The 17,389-nt window shown below is 41.9% G+C and overlaps 1 protein-coding gene and 1 long non-coding RNA gene across 3 annotated transcripts; both read right to left on the bottom strand.

Moving 5' to 3' along the window:
- Nucleotides 1–69: 69 nt before the first annotated feature.
- LOC141575451 (uncharacterized) lies at nt 70–2,419 on the bottom strand. Its single transcript, XR_012503041.1, has 2 exons — nt 2,196–2,419; nt 70–2,005 (listed from the first exon to the last, which is right to left on the bottom strand). It is a non-coding gene; the product is annotated as an uncharacterized LOC141575451 (long non-coding RNA).
- A 4,615-nt stretch (nt 2,420–7,034) lies between these two features.
- MITD1 (microtubule interacting and trafficking domain containing 1) lies at nt 7,035–17,359 on the bottom strand. Of its 2 annotated transcripts, none has more exons than XM_045519649.2 (7): nt 17,140–17,359; nt 13,576–13,677; nt 11,716–11,852; nt 11,524–11,610; nt 10,810–10,925; nt 9,942–10,002; nt 7,035–8,039 (listed from the first exon to the last, which is right to left on the bottom strand). In XM_045519649.2, the coding sequence occupies exons 1-7, from the start codon at nt 17,288–17,290 to the stop codon at nt 7,878–7,880; spliced, it is 816 nt and encodes a 271-aa protein (XP_045375605.2). In that variant the 5' UTR covers nt 17,291–17,359; the 3' UTR covers nt 7,035–7,877. The 2 variants fall into 2 exon arrangements, with proteins under 2 accessions (XP_045375605.2, XP_010957362.2); XM_010959060.3 differs by lacking the exon at nt 7,035–8,039 and adding an exon at nt 9,615–9,834 and having other exon boundaries at nt 17,140–17,354.
- Between the last annotated feature and the right edge of the window lie 30 nt (nt 17,360–17,389).

Genomic DNA, 17,389 nt, shown 5'->3' with positions numbered 1-17,389 from the left:
ATGGATTAGAGGTACAGGGGTTCTGGGTGGGGCACTAACAATCTTTATTACAAAGCCAGACACCTAACATACATTGTTATCCTTTTATTTTGAAATAATCTCAAATTTACAGAAAAGTTGCAAGCATTGTACAAAGGCCTTTCCCTCTCCCCCCAGCCATCTGAAAGTAACTGACCTAACTTTCTATCATCCTTGAATACCTATTTAATGATTTAAATAATTTTATTTTTTTAATTAAAAATTTTTAATTGAGATATAACTGACATATGATTAGTTTGGGGTGTACAACATAATTTTCTACATGAATATATTGCAAAATGATCACCACAAAAAGTTTAGTTAATGTCTACCATCACACAGTTAACAAATTTTTTTTCTTGTGATGAGAACTTTTAAGATACTCTCTTAGCAGCTTTAAAATATACAGTACAGTATCTTTATAGTCACCACGCTGTACATGACATCCCCAGGACTTATTTATAACTGGAAATTTGTACTTTCTGTCCATCTTCACCCATTTTGCATTCCCCCCTACCCCCCAGAGCATCTTTGCTGGAATCAGGCCAGAATCCATGTTGGAGGAAGTTGGAAAATGAACAGGAAGTGAGGTAGTGAATACTGGATGTGCAGAAACTCTCTGAAAAGCTCAGCTCCGAAGGTGAGGAGACAGGATGAAAGGTGGAAAGTGAGGTCACTGGAGGAGAGTTAAGATGAGATGGGGAAATATACACAAAACGTTACGGTAGCTCACAGAGAAAAAAATGTGACAATGAGTGTGTATATGTCCATGTATGACTGAAAAATTGTGCTGAACACTGGAATTTGACACAACATTGTAAAATGATTATAAATCAATAAAAAATGTTTAAAAAAAAAAAAGATGAGATGGGGTTCATGTGTGAGTGTCAGTGGAAGAAGGATCCAGTGGAGAAGCTGAAGGAGTAGGAAAGGGTAAGAATGACCACAGGATAGAAGTCTCAGAGCCGAGAGGAGGTAATGGGACTTTTGAAAACCACCTCAGTAGGAAATTAGGGGGGGGAAAAACTGTACCACCTCAGATTTCACAGCACTGGAATTTAGGAAGATGTAAGCAGAGGGCAACGGTACTGTGTAGCTATTTTTAATGATAACTAGGAAAATTCCTACTGGCACAAACTCTGAACAGAATTCATTCTTATCTGCACAATAACACAAGAAAGACTAATAACTCAGAGTGACTTCAATCAAAAGGGTAATAATAAATAAATGAGGAGCCACTGTGTCCTTATTGTAGCTTTATATGGAGCCCTGGTCATGGTATCGGCCTCAGCAAGTTGTGAACACTGGATGCTTCTCAATCCAAGATGCAAGTCTTGATGGTTTCTATTTTAAACTGAAGGAGAGATTTCTGTGGAAGGTTGAAAAAGATGACCAGGAACGCTTTGGGCTCCTCTAATCAAGAGGTGGGGCCCATTACTCCATCCTTTAACTCCGGGCTGCGTCTGCTGGTGCTCTGGCCAATAGAGTAGGGCTCCAATGCCACGTCCAAGGCTAGGCTTGAACTGAAGTGCGCCGGCAGCCAGCCAGCCAGCACCAACTGCCAAGGGTGTGAATAAGGCCGTCCCGGACCTCCCCTCTCGACCAGCCCTTGCTGAATGAAGACATGTGAGCGAGCCTTGCCCATATAATAAATCGTTGTCTTAAGAAGCCACTGGTGTTTGAGGCAGTTTGTTACACAGCTACGGTCAGCTGCAACTTTGCTTGCTGGGGGACCGTCCCATCTGGCTGAGCCACAAGGATGTTCTTGCCGAGTGCACTGGCGGACACCCCAAGTGCTACCGTTCATTGCCCTTAGTGTGTTTGTTTTCAGACCCACTCCTTCTTACCTGTTACCATCTCGGTAGTGGGGATACCAGCTTTTATTTCTTTAAATGCCATTTGCCTTTCAAAACTGAGTTTAGTTTCCTCACCTTCCAAGTGGAGTTACCTGTGCTCGGGACTGAGACGTGAAAAGCCCGCGCAGTGCCTGCATGTTCAGTAAAGAGCATGTGACCCCGATGCTCCGCGGACCTGGCGGGCTCCCTCCAGCCTCGCTCCCCGACAGCCCCCGCCGCCCCGGCTCAGCCCGGCTCCCGCCTGCGCCCCGCCGACCGTTAGCTCTGGGCTGTCAACGCGGGGAACTGCCGCCCGCCCTGGGGCTCTGGGACTTTCGATACCTTTATTGGAACGTGGACCGCGCGTCTGCCCGGGAGCCGGCTTGGCCTCTCGGAAAGACCCTCCGGACGCCGCGGCCCAGCCCGGCCCCGCAGTGAGAGCGCGGCCCCGCCTCCTCCCGGCGCTTCCGGTTTCGCCCCCGCGGGCCGGGCGGGCGCGTGCGCAGCAACCAGGGCTAGGGGTCGCACGCGTCCTTCCCCCCACGGGCCCTTGCGGCTTAGGCGCCACCGGAAGCAGCAGGTGCGTGAGGCTGGGAGCGGGGGGAGCGGGGGGAGCGGGGGGAGCGGGGGGAGCGGGGGGAGCGGGGGGAGCGGGGGGGGGCGGGCGGCGTGGGCCCCGGGCCGCGCGCTGGGTGCCTGGGGGCGGGCGGGGACCTGGGACCCCGGGGCTGGGACCCCAGGGCTGGCGCTGAAGGCCCCGCGGCTTCCGCTCAGCGCCTGCGAGGACCCCGTGCCGCGCTTAGGAACGGTGTGTCCCCGACACAGGACGGTCAGAATCAGACACGCTGGGTGCCGGCCCCGTGCTCGCCCACCGAGAGCCAGAAGGCGAAATCCGACAGGCGCTCGGCCGTCCGGAGACTCTGGATAAGTTACGGACCGAGAGGAGGCAAAATAACGGGAAGGTTTTTTTTGAAGGAGCTGGGCCGACCTAGGAGAGTCGATGGGACTGCGTAATGGTCTGCTTTCTGTTCGGTGATGGAGAAGCATGTTTGGCAAATGCAAAGTGGCGGTAGCGCGAAGTGCCCCTCTGGAACCTGGAAATAGGATTGTCCTGTGAGGAAGAACGATTAAATTATTAATTAAAAGGTGAGAGTAGAGATATGCAAAGTTAGTGTAAAGAAGCAAAATTTTATCAGGCCTTCAAGATGTGACAGTATCCTGACAGCTAATACAAGACTGTACATCATTCAGCTGGAGGCCTGATCTGTTACTGAAGCACGGAGTAAAAGAAAGGTGCGCCTGCCTGGGATGAATCCAGGCCTTCTCTAGGAGGGACAGGGTATCCTGGCTTTGATAGTAGGATCTCTCCAGAGCCCAGGACTTGAGAGGCGGTTTCCTCGGGGTTCATTCCACCAGACGTTGAAATCGTGTAACTCAGTTTTTTTTGTCCGATTCTGTATTCACCAAGCAAACTTAGGATACACCGGTTTATCAGTAACCCGCAGACAGCATGTGGACAGGCTGATCTGAATATCCGGTTGATAGCCTATAGTTCTCTCTGTAAATTCATAAATTGGCATTCAGGTTTTTTCAGACATCCCTCTGTTCCCAGTGTTGCTCACTCTGTGTGATTCTTACTTGTCCCGCAGGGCTCAGTTGAAATGTTCCGTTCTCAAAAGGGCCTATTTGTTTCTGTGATCAGGTGCCCGGGACAGTTTCTGGCACGGAGTAGGCGCTCAACCTGACTTCCTTAGCTCTCTGTCTTTACTCAAATGCCACTTTTTAAATGAAGCCTCGCCTGACAACCATATTTAAAATCGCATCCTGGTTCCTCTCACATACACATTTCTGATCCTCCCTTTCCCAGCTCTACTTTTCTTTATCTTCTAGTCCTCATCACCTGCATTTATTTGGTTCACTGATAAATCTCAAGTGCCATGAATAATGCCTGTCCATGTAGTAGGTGCAAGATCTGTTGAATTAAAATGTTTGTTGTGTTTCATTCACATGCCTGGAATGAATAGAGATAGTTTGAGTACTATTAATAGACTAAACAGATCAATCAGATCAATTCTGGAACATGAACAAGATCTCATTTTTGACCAAAGTCTGTATCTTACACTATAATGCCGTTTTGATGAGTTTGGGTTAGGAATCTCTGTACCCTTACCTGTTAAGCTCCTGGAATACAAGTCAGACGTGGAAGGAACACTATGAGAAGACTAGAGAGGGAAGGTAGGAACTCTGTAACAGTTAACATTAGAGAGCATTTCGTGTTTGCCAGGCATGACTGCTTGATGCATGTTGACCCATTTAATTCTCTCAACCAACCTATGAGATCAGAACATTTCATCAAAGAGACAGCTGAGACAGCGAGAGGCGAAACTACTTGTCTAAGGTTGTTCAGTCATTAAGTGGTGCAGCCGGGATTAAAACTTAAGCTAAGTGACTACGGTTAACAAAACTGTTTTATTGTATATTTGAAAGTTGCTAATGGAATAGATCCTAAAAGTTCTCATCACAAGAAAAAAAAATGTAACTATGTGAGGTGATGGGTGGTAACTAAACTTACTGTGATACTTACTTTGCACTATATATGTGGGTCAGATCACCATGTCATACAACTTAAATGAATACAATATTTTATGGCAATTATATCTCAATAAAACTGAGACACCTTAAAATCTTAACCACTTTGCTATCCTGCCACACGCTGTATATGAGACAGGAGCCAGAGCCGTAACCTTAGGGAAGGATGTGCCACAAGGTCGTGGAGAATCTCCAAATCCACAGACACCGTTCAGCATTCAGCATTCTCTCTCTCTCTCTCTCCCCCCTCCTTTCAGGATCTAAAGAGCCTCAGTTCTGCATTTTAAATCCTCTCCTAACTCCACATTTCCTTCAAACTATGGGTCCCAGCTTTTCCACTCTACAACTAGAATACACTGTCTCTGCTTTAATCAACTTAGCTGGTTCTTGCCAAGATCACTAATAATCATGATTTTGTTAACTCTAATAGGTCCTTTTAAACCCTCATCTTATCTGTCTTCAGCATTTGTCATCATTGACCAACTGTCGTGTGTCCTTGAAGCTTCTCTAAGACTACAGTTAACTTTTCCCACTTTTCTTCTGTTCTCAGCTTCCTTTGGGAGCGGTCCCTTCTTCCTCTGCAGGTCCCTTAAATGCTGCTGCTCTTTGGGGGTTCTAAGGCTCTTAAGTCTTCTCATTGAACCCTCTCTGGACAATCTGTTTCCTTCTCACAGGCTCACTTACCATCTATTCAGCTCTATGCCCCTGGCTGCTGGATCGCCATAAATGCTTAAGTTCAACGTAGTCAGAATGAGCCAGTTATCTTCACCCTGTATCTCCTCTTCCTATGAAATCTCTCCTAGGAAACGTCCTTTTTCCATCCACTTCCCAGACCAGAAATCAGGGTACACATACAGTAATAAAAGCTCACACCCTACGTACTTTCTCTGTGCCAGGCACTCTCATAAGCACTTTACATGTATTAATCCTGATATAAGTCCTGCTGTTTTATAAATAAGGTATCTGGGGCACAGAAAAGTTGACTCACCTGCCTTAGCTGGTCGGAGACAGTGTTGGGATTTGAATGCTGGCACTCTGGCTAGAGCTTGTAATCATTATACCAAAAGGGACATGACCCTTGGCTTCTCTCTCAGACCCTCACGGAACCAGTTACCAAGTTTTGTAGATTCTCCGTGCTTCATCTCTAGGGGACCTCTCTAAAGTATAAATTGTTCTCCCCACTTCTGTAAACCTCTTCAGCACCTCCTGGTGGCCCTCCGGGTAAAGTTCAGGTATTTAACATAGATTTTAAGTCTCTTCATCATCTGACCTCTACTTCTGCCTCCTTATCTCTTGCAGCTCCCCATTCCTGCACTCTTAAGTATGAGTCATCTTAAGTACCAGCCAATGGAATTAAATTCTTCAAATTCTTTGAATGGGTCTCCTTTTCCTACAAGCTGCTGTCCTTTGTTGGGATAATTTCTTTCCCCTCTTATGTCCCAACATCAGTGTCACCTCCACTGATGAGAGGGTTAGATGGCCTTCTCATTTACTTACCCCATCACAACACTTATGACACCATATTTTCATTATCACCTTACTTGCTTTTTAGTGCCCCCCCTAGATAGTGAGTTCCTTGAAGGCAAGGACCAGTCTGTAACCTTAATGTTCTCGTATCCATCCCCTTCTCACTGTCTGCTACCCTAGTTCAAGCCCTGATTATCTCAAGCTTGGACTGCATGAGTCTATTAAACCTCCTCCCTGCCCCTAGTCTGTCTTTTCTTTAATCAACAGCAAAGGCAGTTTTGTGTAACGGCTGGCTTAACACTCTTCTACTTAAAACACCTCAAATAGATCTAGCAGCTTTTAGAAAGATGCCAAATGTTTTAGAATTACATGAATTTGTCTCTTCCCCTTCTTCCCTTACTAGCTTGAGCCTGGTAGTCCCTCCAGAAATATTTGTTCAGTGAATGAGGGACTATATCAAATTCAGTCAAATAGAGCCAAGGACAAACAGTGTAACCAAAGAAATGCCATCTGGCTGCAAAGGCTTCCTAGGGCAGCATAGCCAAGATTTCAGTGGAGCTGGAAGATGGGTAGTGTAACTCCTGGGGAGGGAGTCCCCCAAACTTGCTTTATTGCCTTTGCATATGCCTGGAATATGCCGCTCTCATCAACTTGGTAAAAACCATCAGATTGCGATACTCTGTTCGAGTATCCCTTCCTCTGTTAAGCCTCTCCCGACCTTTCTGGACAGAAAGAGTGTAAATTGGTTCAGCTTTTCTGTGGCATAACTTACCAAAATGTATCAAGAGTGATGAAGATATGAGGACTCTTCACCCTGGGAACTGTGCTCCTAGGACATGACTACAAAGAGCCTGGCCTGGTTATGGCGTTAGTAACCCACCCCACCCCCGTTCTCTAACCTAGAGGGAAATTATAGCCATCCTAACAGAATTGGAATAGCATGGCTTCTTTACAACCATAACTGGTCAGAACACTTCGTGATGACAGCTGGTATTTTCAGCCTTTTCATCCGCACTGCTAACAAAAATGTGTAAAGTGTCCAAACATAATAAAATTGTTCACAGCCTTTTCATGTAAACCTGTTACTCTGACCACCTCTCCCCTGACCTCAGGGGGGGGTCCATCCTAATTTAATATTGATCTAAATAAAACAGTTACACTGCCAGTAAATCATGTATCTCAAAGTCAAATAGGAATTATTTAAAAAGTACTATAAGGACCTAATTAAAGCTTTCCACACAGATATTCATGAATAACTTGTTGGTAACATTAAAAAAAAAAAATAGAAAGAACCTAAACTTATAAACTAAGAGACTGGTTGAGTAAACAGTAGTATATCTGACAATGGAATATTATACAGCATTGAAACTGATGAAAAATTAGATTTAATGTTGAATGAAATAACAGTATGGTTCCACTTTTGGTGGGAAAAAGTGTGCGTGTGTGTGTGTGTGTTTACACACGCACAGGAAAAAAATGAGTATGCAGGATTCTTTCATTTTGCTCTTTTTGCTTATATTTTCTCATCATTCTCAATGAACGGGTATTACTGGTGAATTCAAAATAATTTGTTTGGCTTCGAGATATATTACATAAAGCATTTTCAGCCTTAATATTTGAAAAAAAAAATCTGTGCCCTTATTCCATTTCAACTACAACTGTTTGAGGTTTGTAGCATTTGTTTCCTTCGAGTACTCTATTGTAGAATCATAAAGACCTAATGATAAAGCTAAAAGGCAAAAAAAGCAACCAGACTGGATAAAGAATTAGATAAGTTTGGATAAAATAACCAAGGACTGATAGCTAGAAAATAGAATTTAGTTTTCCTTTTCTCAATCATTAACTTGTTTGTCTTCCGTTTTTAAAGGCATGCTGATCCCATTTTCAACCAAGAATTGCTTCCAGTTACTGCATAACCTCAAGGTCCCAGCAGCTGGCTTTAAAAACACAGCAAAAAGTGGGCTCATTTTACAGTCGATTTCCAATGATGTTTACCAAAACCTGGCTGTGGAAGACTGGATCCATGACCACATGAATCTGGAAGGCAAGTCGATTCTCTTCTTCTGGAGGAATTCTCCCTCTGTTGTAATTGGCCGGCATCAAAATCCTTGGCAGGAATGTAACCTGAATCTGATGAGAGAACAAGGCGTAAAACTGGCTCGGAGGAGAAGTGGCGGCGGAACGGTCTACCACGATATGGGTAATGTCAACCTAACTTTTTTTACAACCAAAAAAAAGTATGATAGGATGGAAAACCTGCAATTAGTTGTGAGAGCTCTGAACGCTGTCCAACCCCACCTGGATGTGCAGGCTACCAAAAGACTTGACCTTTTACTTGATGGGCAGTTTAAAATCTCAGGAACAGCTTCCAAGATTGGCCGGACCACTGCTTATCACCACTGCACTTTATTATGCGGTACTGACAGGACCTCTATGTCCTCTTTGCTGAAGAGCCCTTACCAAGGGATCAGGAGCACGGCCACTGCCAGCATCCCTGCCTCAGTAAAAAATCTCATGGAAAAAGATCCCACTCTGACCTGTGAAGTAGTGATAAATGCTATAGCTGCAGAGTATGCTGCTTGTCATCAAATTGATAATCACATTACCCTAATTAACCCAGCAGATGAGATGCTATTTCCCGGAATAAACAGCAAAGCCAAAGAACTACAGACCTGGGAGTGGGTATATGGCAAAACTCCGAAGTTTAGTATAAACACTTCCTTTAATGTGCAGTATCAACAGTCACACTTGGAAATTAAAGTATCCATAGACATAAAGAATGGAAGAATTGACATGTGTAATATTGAAGCACCTGATCATTGGTTGCCACTGGAAATACGTGCCAAATTAAATTCAAGTTTTATTGGTAGTAAGTTTTGCCCCATTGAAACTACCATGCTGACAAGTCTGTTACATAGAACGTGTCCAGAAGATGATGAACTACACAGTAAGTGGAATATTCTCTGTGAAAAAATTAAGGGAATAATGTGATTCCAAGTAAATTTCTTAATATTGGCAGTTTCAATGAGAAAATAAAAATGTTTAAAGTACATTATATGTCTCTTAAAATAAAAAAGGCCCACTCTCATTCAATAACTTCCCCTGTTTGAAACTGTCCATCACCTACCCTTGTCCGTATTTTCTGCTGACCTCTAGGATACTCTGTCTCTTTCTGCATCGATTTTCATACCTGGCAGCATTTGTATTCCAGCTCCTTCCTCTGTGACCATCTTGGGGGCTGTACAACAACTGGACACTGACCTCAAGAGTTAGTTCTCTTTCTTGCCTCTGGGGAAGAGAACCCAAGCTTCTTGCTACCTCTCATACCTTCAACTCTGAAATTCTCCCATTTAGTTATATTTTCTTATCCTTCCATCCTTTTGCACCAACTCAAGCCTGTTGCACTTTCTAAGCCAGTAACTCTTCCCTCATCTCTTGCTTCATCTCCCTTTCTTACTAGCTTTCTCCTTTGCTTCTCTTGATCTGTCACAACCTATCATAGCCACCTTATTTTTTTTTTTTATTCCACAACTGATTTTCTATATCCTAACCCCAGATGGCAGGCAATGCTAGAAGAAAATTCACCTAACCATGCAGATTGACCCAATTTCATCATTTTCAGCTTGTGTTTCTTTGTTGTTGGTGTCAGACTCAGCTCAGCTCATATTTAGGATTGGTCACACAACTGAACAATGAATCCATAAATTAGTAGAAACGTAAAAATTTATTATTAAATTCATACATTATAGGAATGATCTGTCCAAAGTAAAAAAAAAATCCAGTATTCATGTAAAATAGAAATATGTAATGTAAATTAGGCTACTACCCATCATATTTTTTTTGTGTGCTTGTTATGAAAAATGTCCACTGTCGTTTCATGACATGGTCTTAAATCAAAATCACAATATCCAAGGGAAAAACGACTCTAGGAAGAGAAGAAAAGAGGTTTGATTTTTTTTTTAACAAAAAGGACCAGAGCCATTTTGTTAAAATAAAGAGTGCTACACAGTCACTCGTAAGACTATATCCTACCTGTGGTTTCTGAAAATAATCAAGCCCCCTTCCAATCTTAATCATCCATCCATTGTTGAACCTATTGAAATGAGAGTATATAGAATTATATTCTAGACATTTAAGTGTGACAATTGTCAAAGCTGTAGTTTATTAAGTGTCAGCTAAATTTCCCCATGACAAGTAAAATCACTTCCTTCAGTGGCACAAGTTGAACCAAACCTGGGGTTACCTATGGGCTGTGTCTACGACACAAAGCATCCAGAAAACCATCAGTTGACTTGTTTAGCAGATAAAAGAGTTTAACAATTAAATGAAACCTTCTTCTTGAATTTCATCTTGCTGTTGAGACTTTCCTGCCCTGCTAACAAGTGGCTTCCGTACCCAGGCAGACTGTGGAGGCGTTTCAGGGCTTCTCCTGCCTAGAGGCGGGGGGTGTGAGCAGGAGACCCTCTGGTGGGCATGACACAGCGTACTGCCACGCCTACTAGAATGTTTCACAGGCCATGAGAAGTAAAACCACATTAGATATTAGCATCCCTAGGAAAGGAAATTATCCCAGTGCCGTAACACTATGTGTTCAGCTGAATCAACAGAAAAGTACTTCCTCTTCTCACATGAGAAATTTGTAAATGTAAATTTTACTCCATTAGGAAATATGAAACTCACATGAAGGACAAAATAAGCCCGATTTTTCTTTCTCCCAAAAGTGAAAAGATACTAATATTGAGCTCTATTGAAATGTTTAATATTTAAATTGAGTATTAAATACAAAAAACAAAACAAAACAAAACAAAACAAAAAAACAAAACTATGTAAAACTGATTATAAGAAATAAAAATAAGTATTTTTCAACTGCATAAAAATTAAAATACTCTATCCCACTAACCTAATTTCTCGGTCGTGTATCGAAGAAGAGTATTCTAATTCCAACAGCACTCCGTGACTCCTGAGTGACTCTTTTATTTCCTTCAGGCCACTACTTTGCTGCTCTTTCCCACCGCCCTGTGAACAGGAAAAATGCAATTTTCTGCCTCAGTTATTAGTATTTTAAATTATTCCTAAACTATGCAATGTGAACCATAGGTGAATTAAAATGGAAAGATTCTATACTAGATTCACTGTTCATTACCTCAAAGAAGCAACCAAAGAATATGAGGTAGTTTAAGAGCAATTGATTTATCAAAATAATTGGTTTTTTCCAATGTGAACACAACTCTGTCCCATCTTCTATCATTTTTTTTTAATAATTCTGTTTAGTTATTCAGATGGGGCTTCCTTCTTCTCAAATTAATCCTAGAAATAGGAGTTGTTTATAAGTATTCCTATTTAAATCAAAATCAAGATAGAGATGATAGAAATTGTCAATAGTATAGACAGTATTGACAAACTATTTGAATAAGAGAACTTAGCAAAGTGACCAAATGCAAGGTACAACATACTAAAATCAATCCATTTCCCCCAAGGTCTTTTATGCCTGTAAGTTCATTCCCAGGGGAACAGCTCTGGAGCATGACGTCCAGGTTTGCCCTGCTCAGACTACAACCTGCAACTGAGTAAAGACAATGAAGGTAAGAAAGAGTAAATGCTCTCAGATACCTACTTCTTCCAGGGAGGTGAGAAGATGGATAGTTTTTACTTTACACGGTCCCTTGACAAGCATCTCACAAAATCGAAGAAAGTTATACAGCTGAAAGACAGGAGGAGGGTTTGTTTATTACTAACTGGTACATTTTAATTTTAAATAACATTTTAAATAACAACTTTTCATCATATTTGAGTACAGTTCACCTACCTGATGAGTATATCTAATATAAGGGTCTTCTATCCAAACTTCCGTAACTGCTTCATTCAGGTATTCTTGAAAAAGTGACTCATAACTGAAACCTGTTGCATTCTCTTCTATTTTAATTTGCTTGTGGTATTTTCCAGCTACAAAACACAAGCTTCAATAATAAAACCAGTGACTACTTATATTCTTTTTATACATATTACATATATATACAGTGATAAATCAGGATCTGATCCAAGTTGACTTTTTTTTAAACTAGTGCACTCAGCAAACATCTCCCAGTGCCTGCTTTGTACTGACACACTGCAAGACGCTGCACACACAAAGGTAAACAAAACAAACCACTCCACGGGAGATTTCTGCCTTCACAGGGGCCAGGCAAATGGGAAAGTCTAGAGATTTGGAACAGTTTCTTGAGCTGAATCCCATAGATCAGGCAGTTTATTCAAGAGAGAGCCATACGTACAACATTACAAATCGACTATATTCAATAAAAATTTTTTAATGAAAAAAAAATTTTTTTAAAGAGAGAACCAAATATATAAAGGTATCTAATATTCCTGTCACCATGAGTAGAACCACAAGCTCTATTTCAGTGGCCATCTGGTCCTTCTCTTCAGATTTTAGTCTTTTTATGTCTTACAATTTAATAGCTAAAGTATTAAACATATAAACACAGCATAATATGGAGTAGAGAGTGTTTTAAGCAGAAATTTATAGCACTTAATAATCCAAGCCAAAGACTAGAATGCCACAGGGCCAGCAGGGTAGTGCCATTGTTTTTGTTCATTCAAAATGAAAAATTATTAAGTTATCTAAGGCCTTTAAGTTTTTTTTTTTTAATATGACCCTTAATGGTAGTTTCTAATTTATATGGTAGTGGCACTTTTAAACTTTGGTAGAAAACCAGTACTTTGGATTCTGTTCCCAGTATTTCCGCAGACAGAATGTTCAAAACCAGGCATCGGTTTTCGAGACACGCTAGCCACGCAGGTTAATTTAACCTAGTGTATTCAAACCACAATGCTGGTGGTTCTGTATTTCATCAGTGTTTTAGGGACACTGCATTGTAGATTTCAATTTGAGATGAAAAAAACAATTTTATTTCCTCTCAACAGAGGAGTTCAGTGTGGGTATGGGCTAGTGCAGGGTCTCAGGAAGAGGTGGGGAGGGGGCTGTTCTAAGGACAGTGAGGAAGAGCAGCTGTGGGCTGGAGGCAATGGCTTTTGGGGGTTTTGGAGGGGCAGGTCTGGCACTGGGTTTTTGCAGAGAGCAGTCCCTCTGGCTGTAGAAGGCAGCAGCGGTGCTCAGGGGGTGGCAATGGCCTTTATGTCCATTTCTTTGTAAACTGGATGCTCAAGAGTAGAGAGCCAACAATGAACAGGGAACCACACTCCTGCGTCTCTAGTCATCAGGAATATCTAATTCCTGAAGCATTTTGATTCACAGCAAAATCTCAAAGAAGTCCCAGCAGTTTCCTGAGCTATTTTAATATTTTGGTCATTTTATAAGAGGAAATACAAACAAAACACAGGATTTACGTTTAGTATTCCACAGCAGTATTGCTTATCCAGGAGTCCGCACATGAGCTTCATGGGGATCTGTGAATTCCTTAAAACCGTGTGCAAAGTTCTGCAGTAAGTATCGCTGTCATCAGATTCTTAGGAGGGCATCTGACCCCTACCCTCCCACCGAGAAAAATAAGAAGGTTAAGACTAGCTCATTACAGGCGAGCAGAAATGGAGAGATGTGCGAGCCCTCAGGGATAAACGGTCCCAACCATGCACAGCTCCAACGGGCACAGCCAGAAACACTGGGTGAAACAACAGCTTGTGCACACACTCTGCGAAACAGCCTCCTTACCTTCTTTTTCTTGATCCAAGTATTTCTTTATGTTTTCTGCTCTATCCATGTACTCCGAAATTCTTTTTCTGAGATTACATTTCTTTGTTTCATCTTTGGTACCTACGAATTAAAAAATAAACTAGCAGGTTTCAAAAAAGGTTTCCTGTTTGGTACAGGTATTATTTCTCTTATCTCAGGCTATCCAAAGATTTCCTACCCTGTGGCATGGCTTGCCTTGGTCCTAAAATACACAAATAATAGGCCCAAATTTGGCTTAATCATGTAGGACCTTCATTTTTGCACTACCCATCTGAAGCAGCTTTATTTAGAAGTGGGGACTCTGACACACTGTGTGTCACTGCTGGGGACACCAAATCTGGGGAAGCAACAAAAGTGGCTTATTACGTGTCAAACCTGAGTCTGAGCACTATTTTGTCATAATTACCCATCAGTTTGAAATCTTAGCTTAATCAAAAGATAGCAAAAATATCTTTCTTTCTTCCACAAAACCAGCTTCTCTTCCAGACTTCTCCTTTATGTTTATGCTCAATAGTTTTCTCAGTCACCCCAAAAATGTAAGGTATTTTTGAATATACATTATCGATAAAATCTTACCCCAGACCCTACCCTCAATCAGTCACCAATTCACTTCGGTTCCTTCCCTCCTCCCTTTTAATATTGCTTTTATTTTCTATTATAATTTCATTTTTAAATTCTGTTTTTCAAAACATTTTATTTTGAATTAATTTTATATTTATGGAAAAGTTACCAAAATGGCACAGAATCTCTTCAGATTCCCCCAACAGTAACATATCACATAACCATAGTACAATAATCAGAGTAAGGAAATTAACAATGAAACAACACTATTGGCTCAAAGCATCTGGAGTCAGAATGTTTTAGTTCAAAGCTTGCTTTGTCACTTTTGGCTGTGTGACCTTGGTTAGTTACTCAACCTCTCCGCATCCTCATCGGTTAACACAGAAAGAGTAATAGTACCTTAGAGTGCTGTGAACGTGATTAATCATGAAAGAGACTGGCATGTAGGAAATACTCAGTGTCATCAATATCATCATCATCTACATAATTATTTCCTGTACATCTCACGCTGGGCTTCCTTTAGAAACCCACATCATCTAACGTATCTTTTCTTAAACTCCACTGTCCTTTGCTACTGCCTTTGCTCTACTTTCCCTGTCCTCTGTGAATGTAGTTGTCCCTTCTTAATCATCATCCTTGATCAGCTGGCAGAAATTTGATACCACAGATCCACTCTTCAAACATGCCTTGGTTTTCTGAGCTTGAAATCACACAGCTATTTTTGATTCCCATTGGAACCTCACTTCCACATCCAATCACGTGCCAATGCCAGCAATTCAATATCCACTCTGTCCCCTCCTTTTCCTAATACTGGTGTTACCCACCCCCCCAAGTTCATTCAGGCCCTTATCACCTCTCATCTTGATTCCTGCAGGAGCTCCTGAACTGGTCTGCCTGACTTCAGCCTCTTCAGGTTAATGTCTCTCCTACACTCTTGCCATATTCACTTATTTATTCAAGGGGTATTTATTGAGAACTTACTGCATGCCAGGCATTGTTCTAATCACTGGGGACATAGCAGTTAATGAAACAAGCACAATTCTCCCCTATCATTCAAGTTGGAGGAAAGACAATAATAAAAATACACTGGCAAAACATGTACATTAGATTGTGATAAGTGCTATTAAAGAAAATAAAGCAAGGAAGAAGGGTGAGGGGGTCTTGATGGGGGCTGTAATTTTATGCTGGCGGTCAGGGAATGGCCTCTCAAATAAGGAGGTATTTGCGTAAATACCTGAAAGAGGAGGAGTATGCCACACAAATATTTGGGAGAAGAGCATATTCCTAAGAGAGACAAGCCCTGAAATGCAACTTTCATTACATCAGTCCTTTGCAGAAACTTCAAATGGTTTTTCCTTGTCAATAGAAAGAGTTAACATCTCCTGGCAGTCAAGGCCAACCACAGTGTGCTCCAAGCCCCAGTCTACCTTTAAACTTTACTTCTCACTCTTCCTCTATAGACATATGCTAAACCACACTGAACCTCTTATTTGGTAAAACGGCACAAACAGGATTTGAACACTTTTAGCTGAATTTCTGAAATTCTACTTACTCTTCCAAAGCCCCTATCAAAAGCCACCTCCACCTTTCCACCCTGAAATGACCTTTAGCTGTTTAAATCCTCCTTGCACTTGTCTACATCGCTCTTGGAACTTATTCCCTGTGTTAGAATTACTTGCATTTATGGCTGAACCTGCAAGACCATGTCACTGTTTCACTACATCAGTGGAGCACACAGGGGCAGATCTCCTGGGACTCCCCTGCTTCAGATTACAGCACTGTACACCATCTCTCTTTTGGGGAGTCAGTACAGCAGAGTCTTTAAAGCTTTGGGTTCCAATTGTAACTCTACCAATTGTGGCAGAACTGGGAAGCGAAATTTACTTTTTTATGCTGTGAAATAAGGATAACATCACCTCCTTTATCAGAGGGCAATTGCAAGGATGAAACAAGATCATGCTTTTAATGTGCTCCGCACACTGCCTGACACACAGCACTCATAAATGACAGCAACTCCTACTGTCATCATCACCATCGTCATCATCAAATGGTCCCTGCCCAAGGAAGAGTTTTATGGTTCTGAGAAAAGCACCCAGCCTTGAAGAGTGGCCTCTGCTGTCTCAAAGTTTCTAAAACACAAATTATAAACACTCAAGCTAAAAGGCACTGAGGAGGGTGGGGAGTAGGGACTGGTCTTAAGTCACTTTGATACATAATTACTTACTATGTACCAGGGACTGTCCTGGGTGTTAAGAGTTATGTGGGTACCTCTCAACACTGAATAACTGGGAAAAAAAAGTCTTAAAATCCTATGCATTTCTCACACCGAATTTCAGTACACCCATTTCCCATAAAAAAAAAAAAACTTTTCTTCTACCTCGAGATGATCTTATTTTCGTTTACTTTCAATGAACATGTTTAATGAGAAAAGAAAGCAAACGGGTGTAATGAATACATTTTTACCTATCACCTAGATTTAAAAACTGCTAGCATTTTGTCATATTTGCTTCAATTTTCTTTTAAAGTGAAATCAAAGTCAGACATCATGACAATTCTTCCCCCAAACACTTCAGGCTGCACCCCTAAAATTAAAGACAGATTTCAAAAAAACACCATACAGCCTAATAAAGTTAATTTTAATGCTACCTAATCCGTATTAAAACTTTCCAAATTGATCCTAAAATATCTTTTACAGTTCGTTCAAACTCAAGTCCTATCAAGGCTTATATATGACATTTGGTTATATGGCCCTTAAAATTCTAGAATAGTAGTCCCTCTTTTATTGACATCAGTCCATTAAAGATAAAAACAAAAACAAAAACAAACAAAAAAACCCAGTACACTTGTCCTGTAGAATATCCCATCTTCTGTATTTGCTGGTTTCTCGCGGTGCATAGGTTTCGTTTTCACTCTCACTCCGCCCAGAGACAGCGGGAGGCAGCTCCTTTTCCTCTAGTCCTCTCTCCCCGGCTCATCGCTCACCTTTCAGAATCTGCAGGAGCAGGTCAATCCCCTCCTGGTAACACACCAGAGCCTGCGGGTACCGGGACTCGGACTCTAGTTCCAACGCCCGCTTTATCACAGCGACTGCAGCTGTGCTCCCAGGGTCCTGCCCCAGCCCGGACCTCGCCATCACCCGGAAAACTCGCCTCCGCCTCTATCTGGACCAGGGAGGGTGGATCCTAGAGTTCCGGGAGCGGCCACGTGACACGAGCGCGCCTGCGCTCTGTGT

The sequence above is a fragment of the Camelus bactrianus genome, chromosome 28 (assembly GCF_048773025.1).
Source record: "Camelus bactrianus isolate YW-2024 breed Bactrian camel chromosome 28, ASM4877302v1, whole genome shotgun sequence".
In the NCBI taxonomy this organism is placed as follows: Eukaryota; Metazoa; Chordata; class Mammalia; order Artiodactyla; family Camelidae; genus Camelus; species Camelus bactrianus.
The sequence above is the reverse complement of the archived record's forward strand: the minus strand, read 5'-3'. Positions and strand labels throughout refer to the sequence as shown.

Excerpts from the sequence above, each read along its gene's own strand:
- MITD1 (XM_045519649.2), bottom strand. The coding sequence starts at position 17,290 with ATGGCGAGGTCCGGGCTGGGGCAGGACCCTGGGAGCACAGCTGCAGTC. Across the intron at positions 11,611-11,715 it reads ATATTAGATATACTCATCAG|CTGTATAACTTTCTTCGATT; the intron begins GTAGGTGAACTG and ends CCTGTCTTTCAG. Across the intron at positions 10,003-10,809 it reads ATACACGACCGAGAAATTAG|GTTCAACAATGGATGGATGA; the intron begins GTTAGTGGGATA and ends TCATTTCAATAG.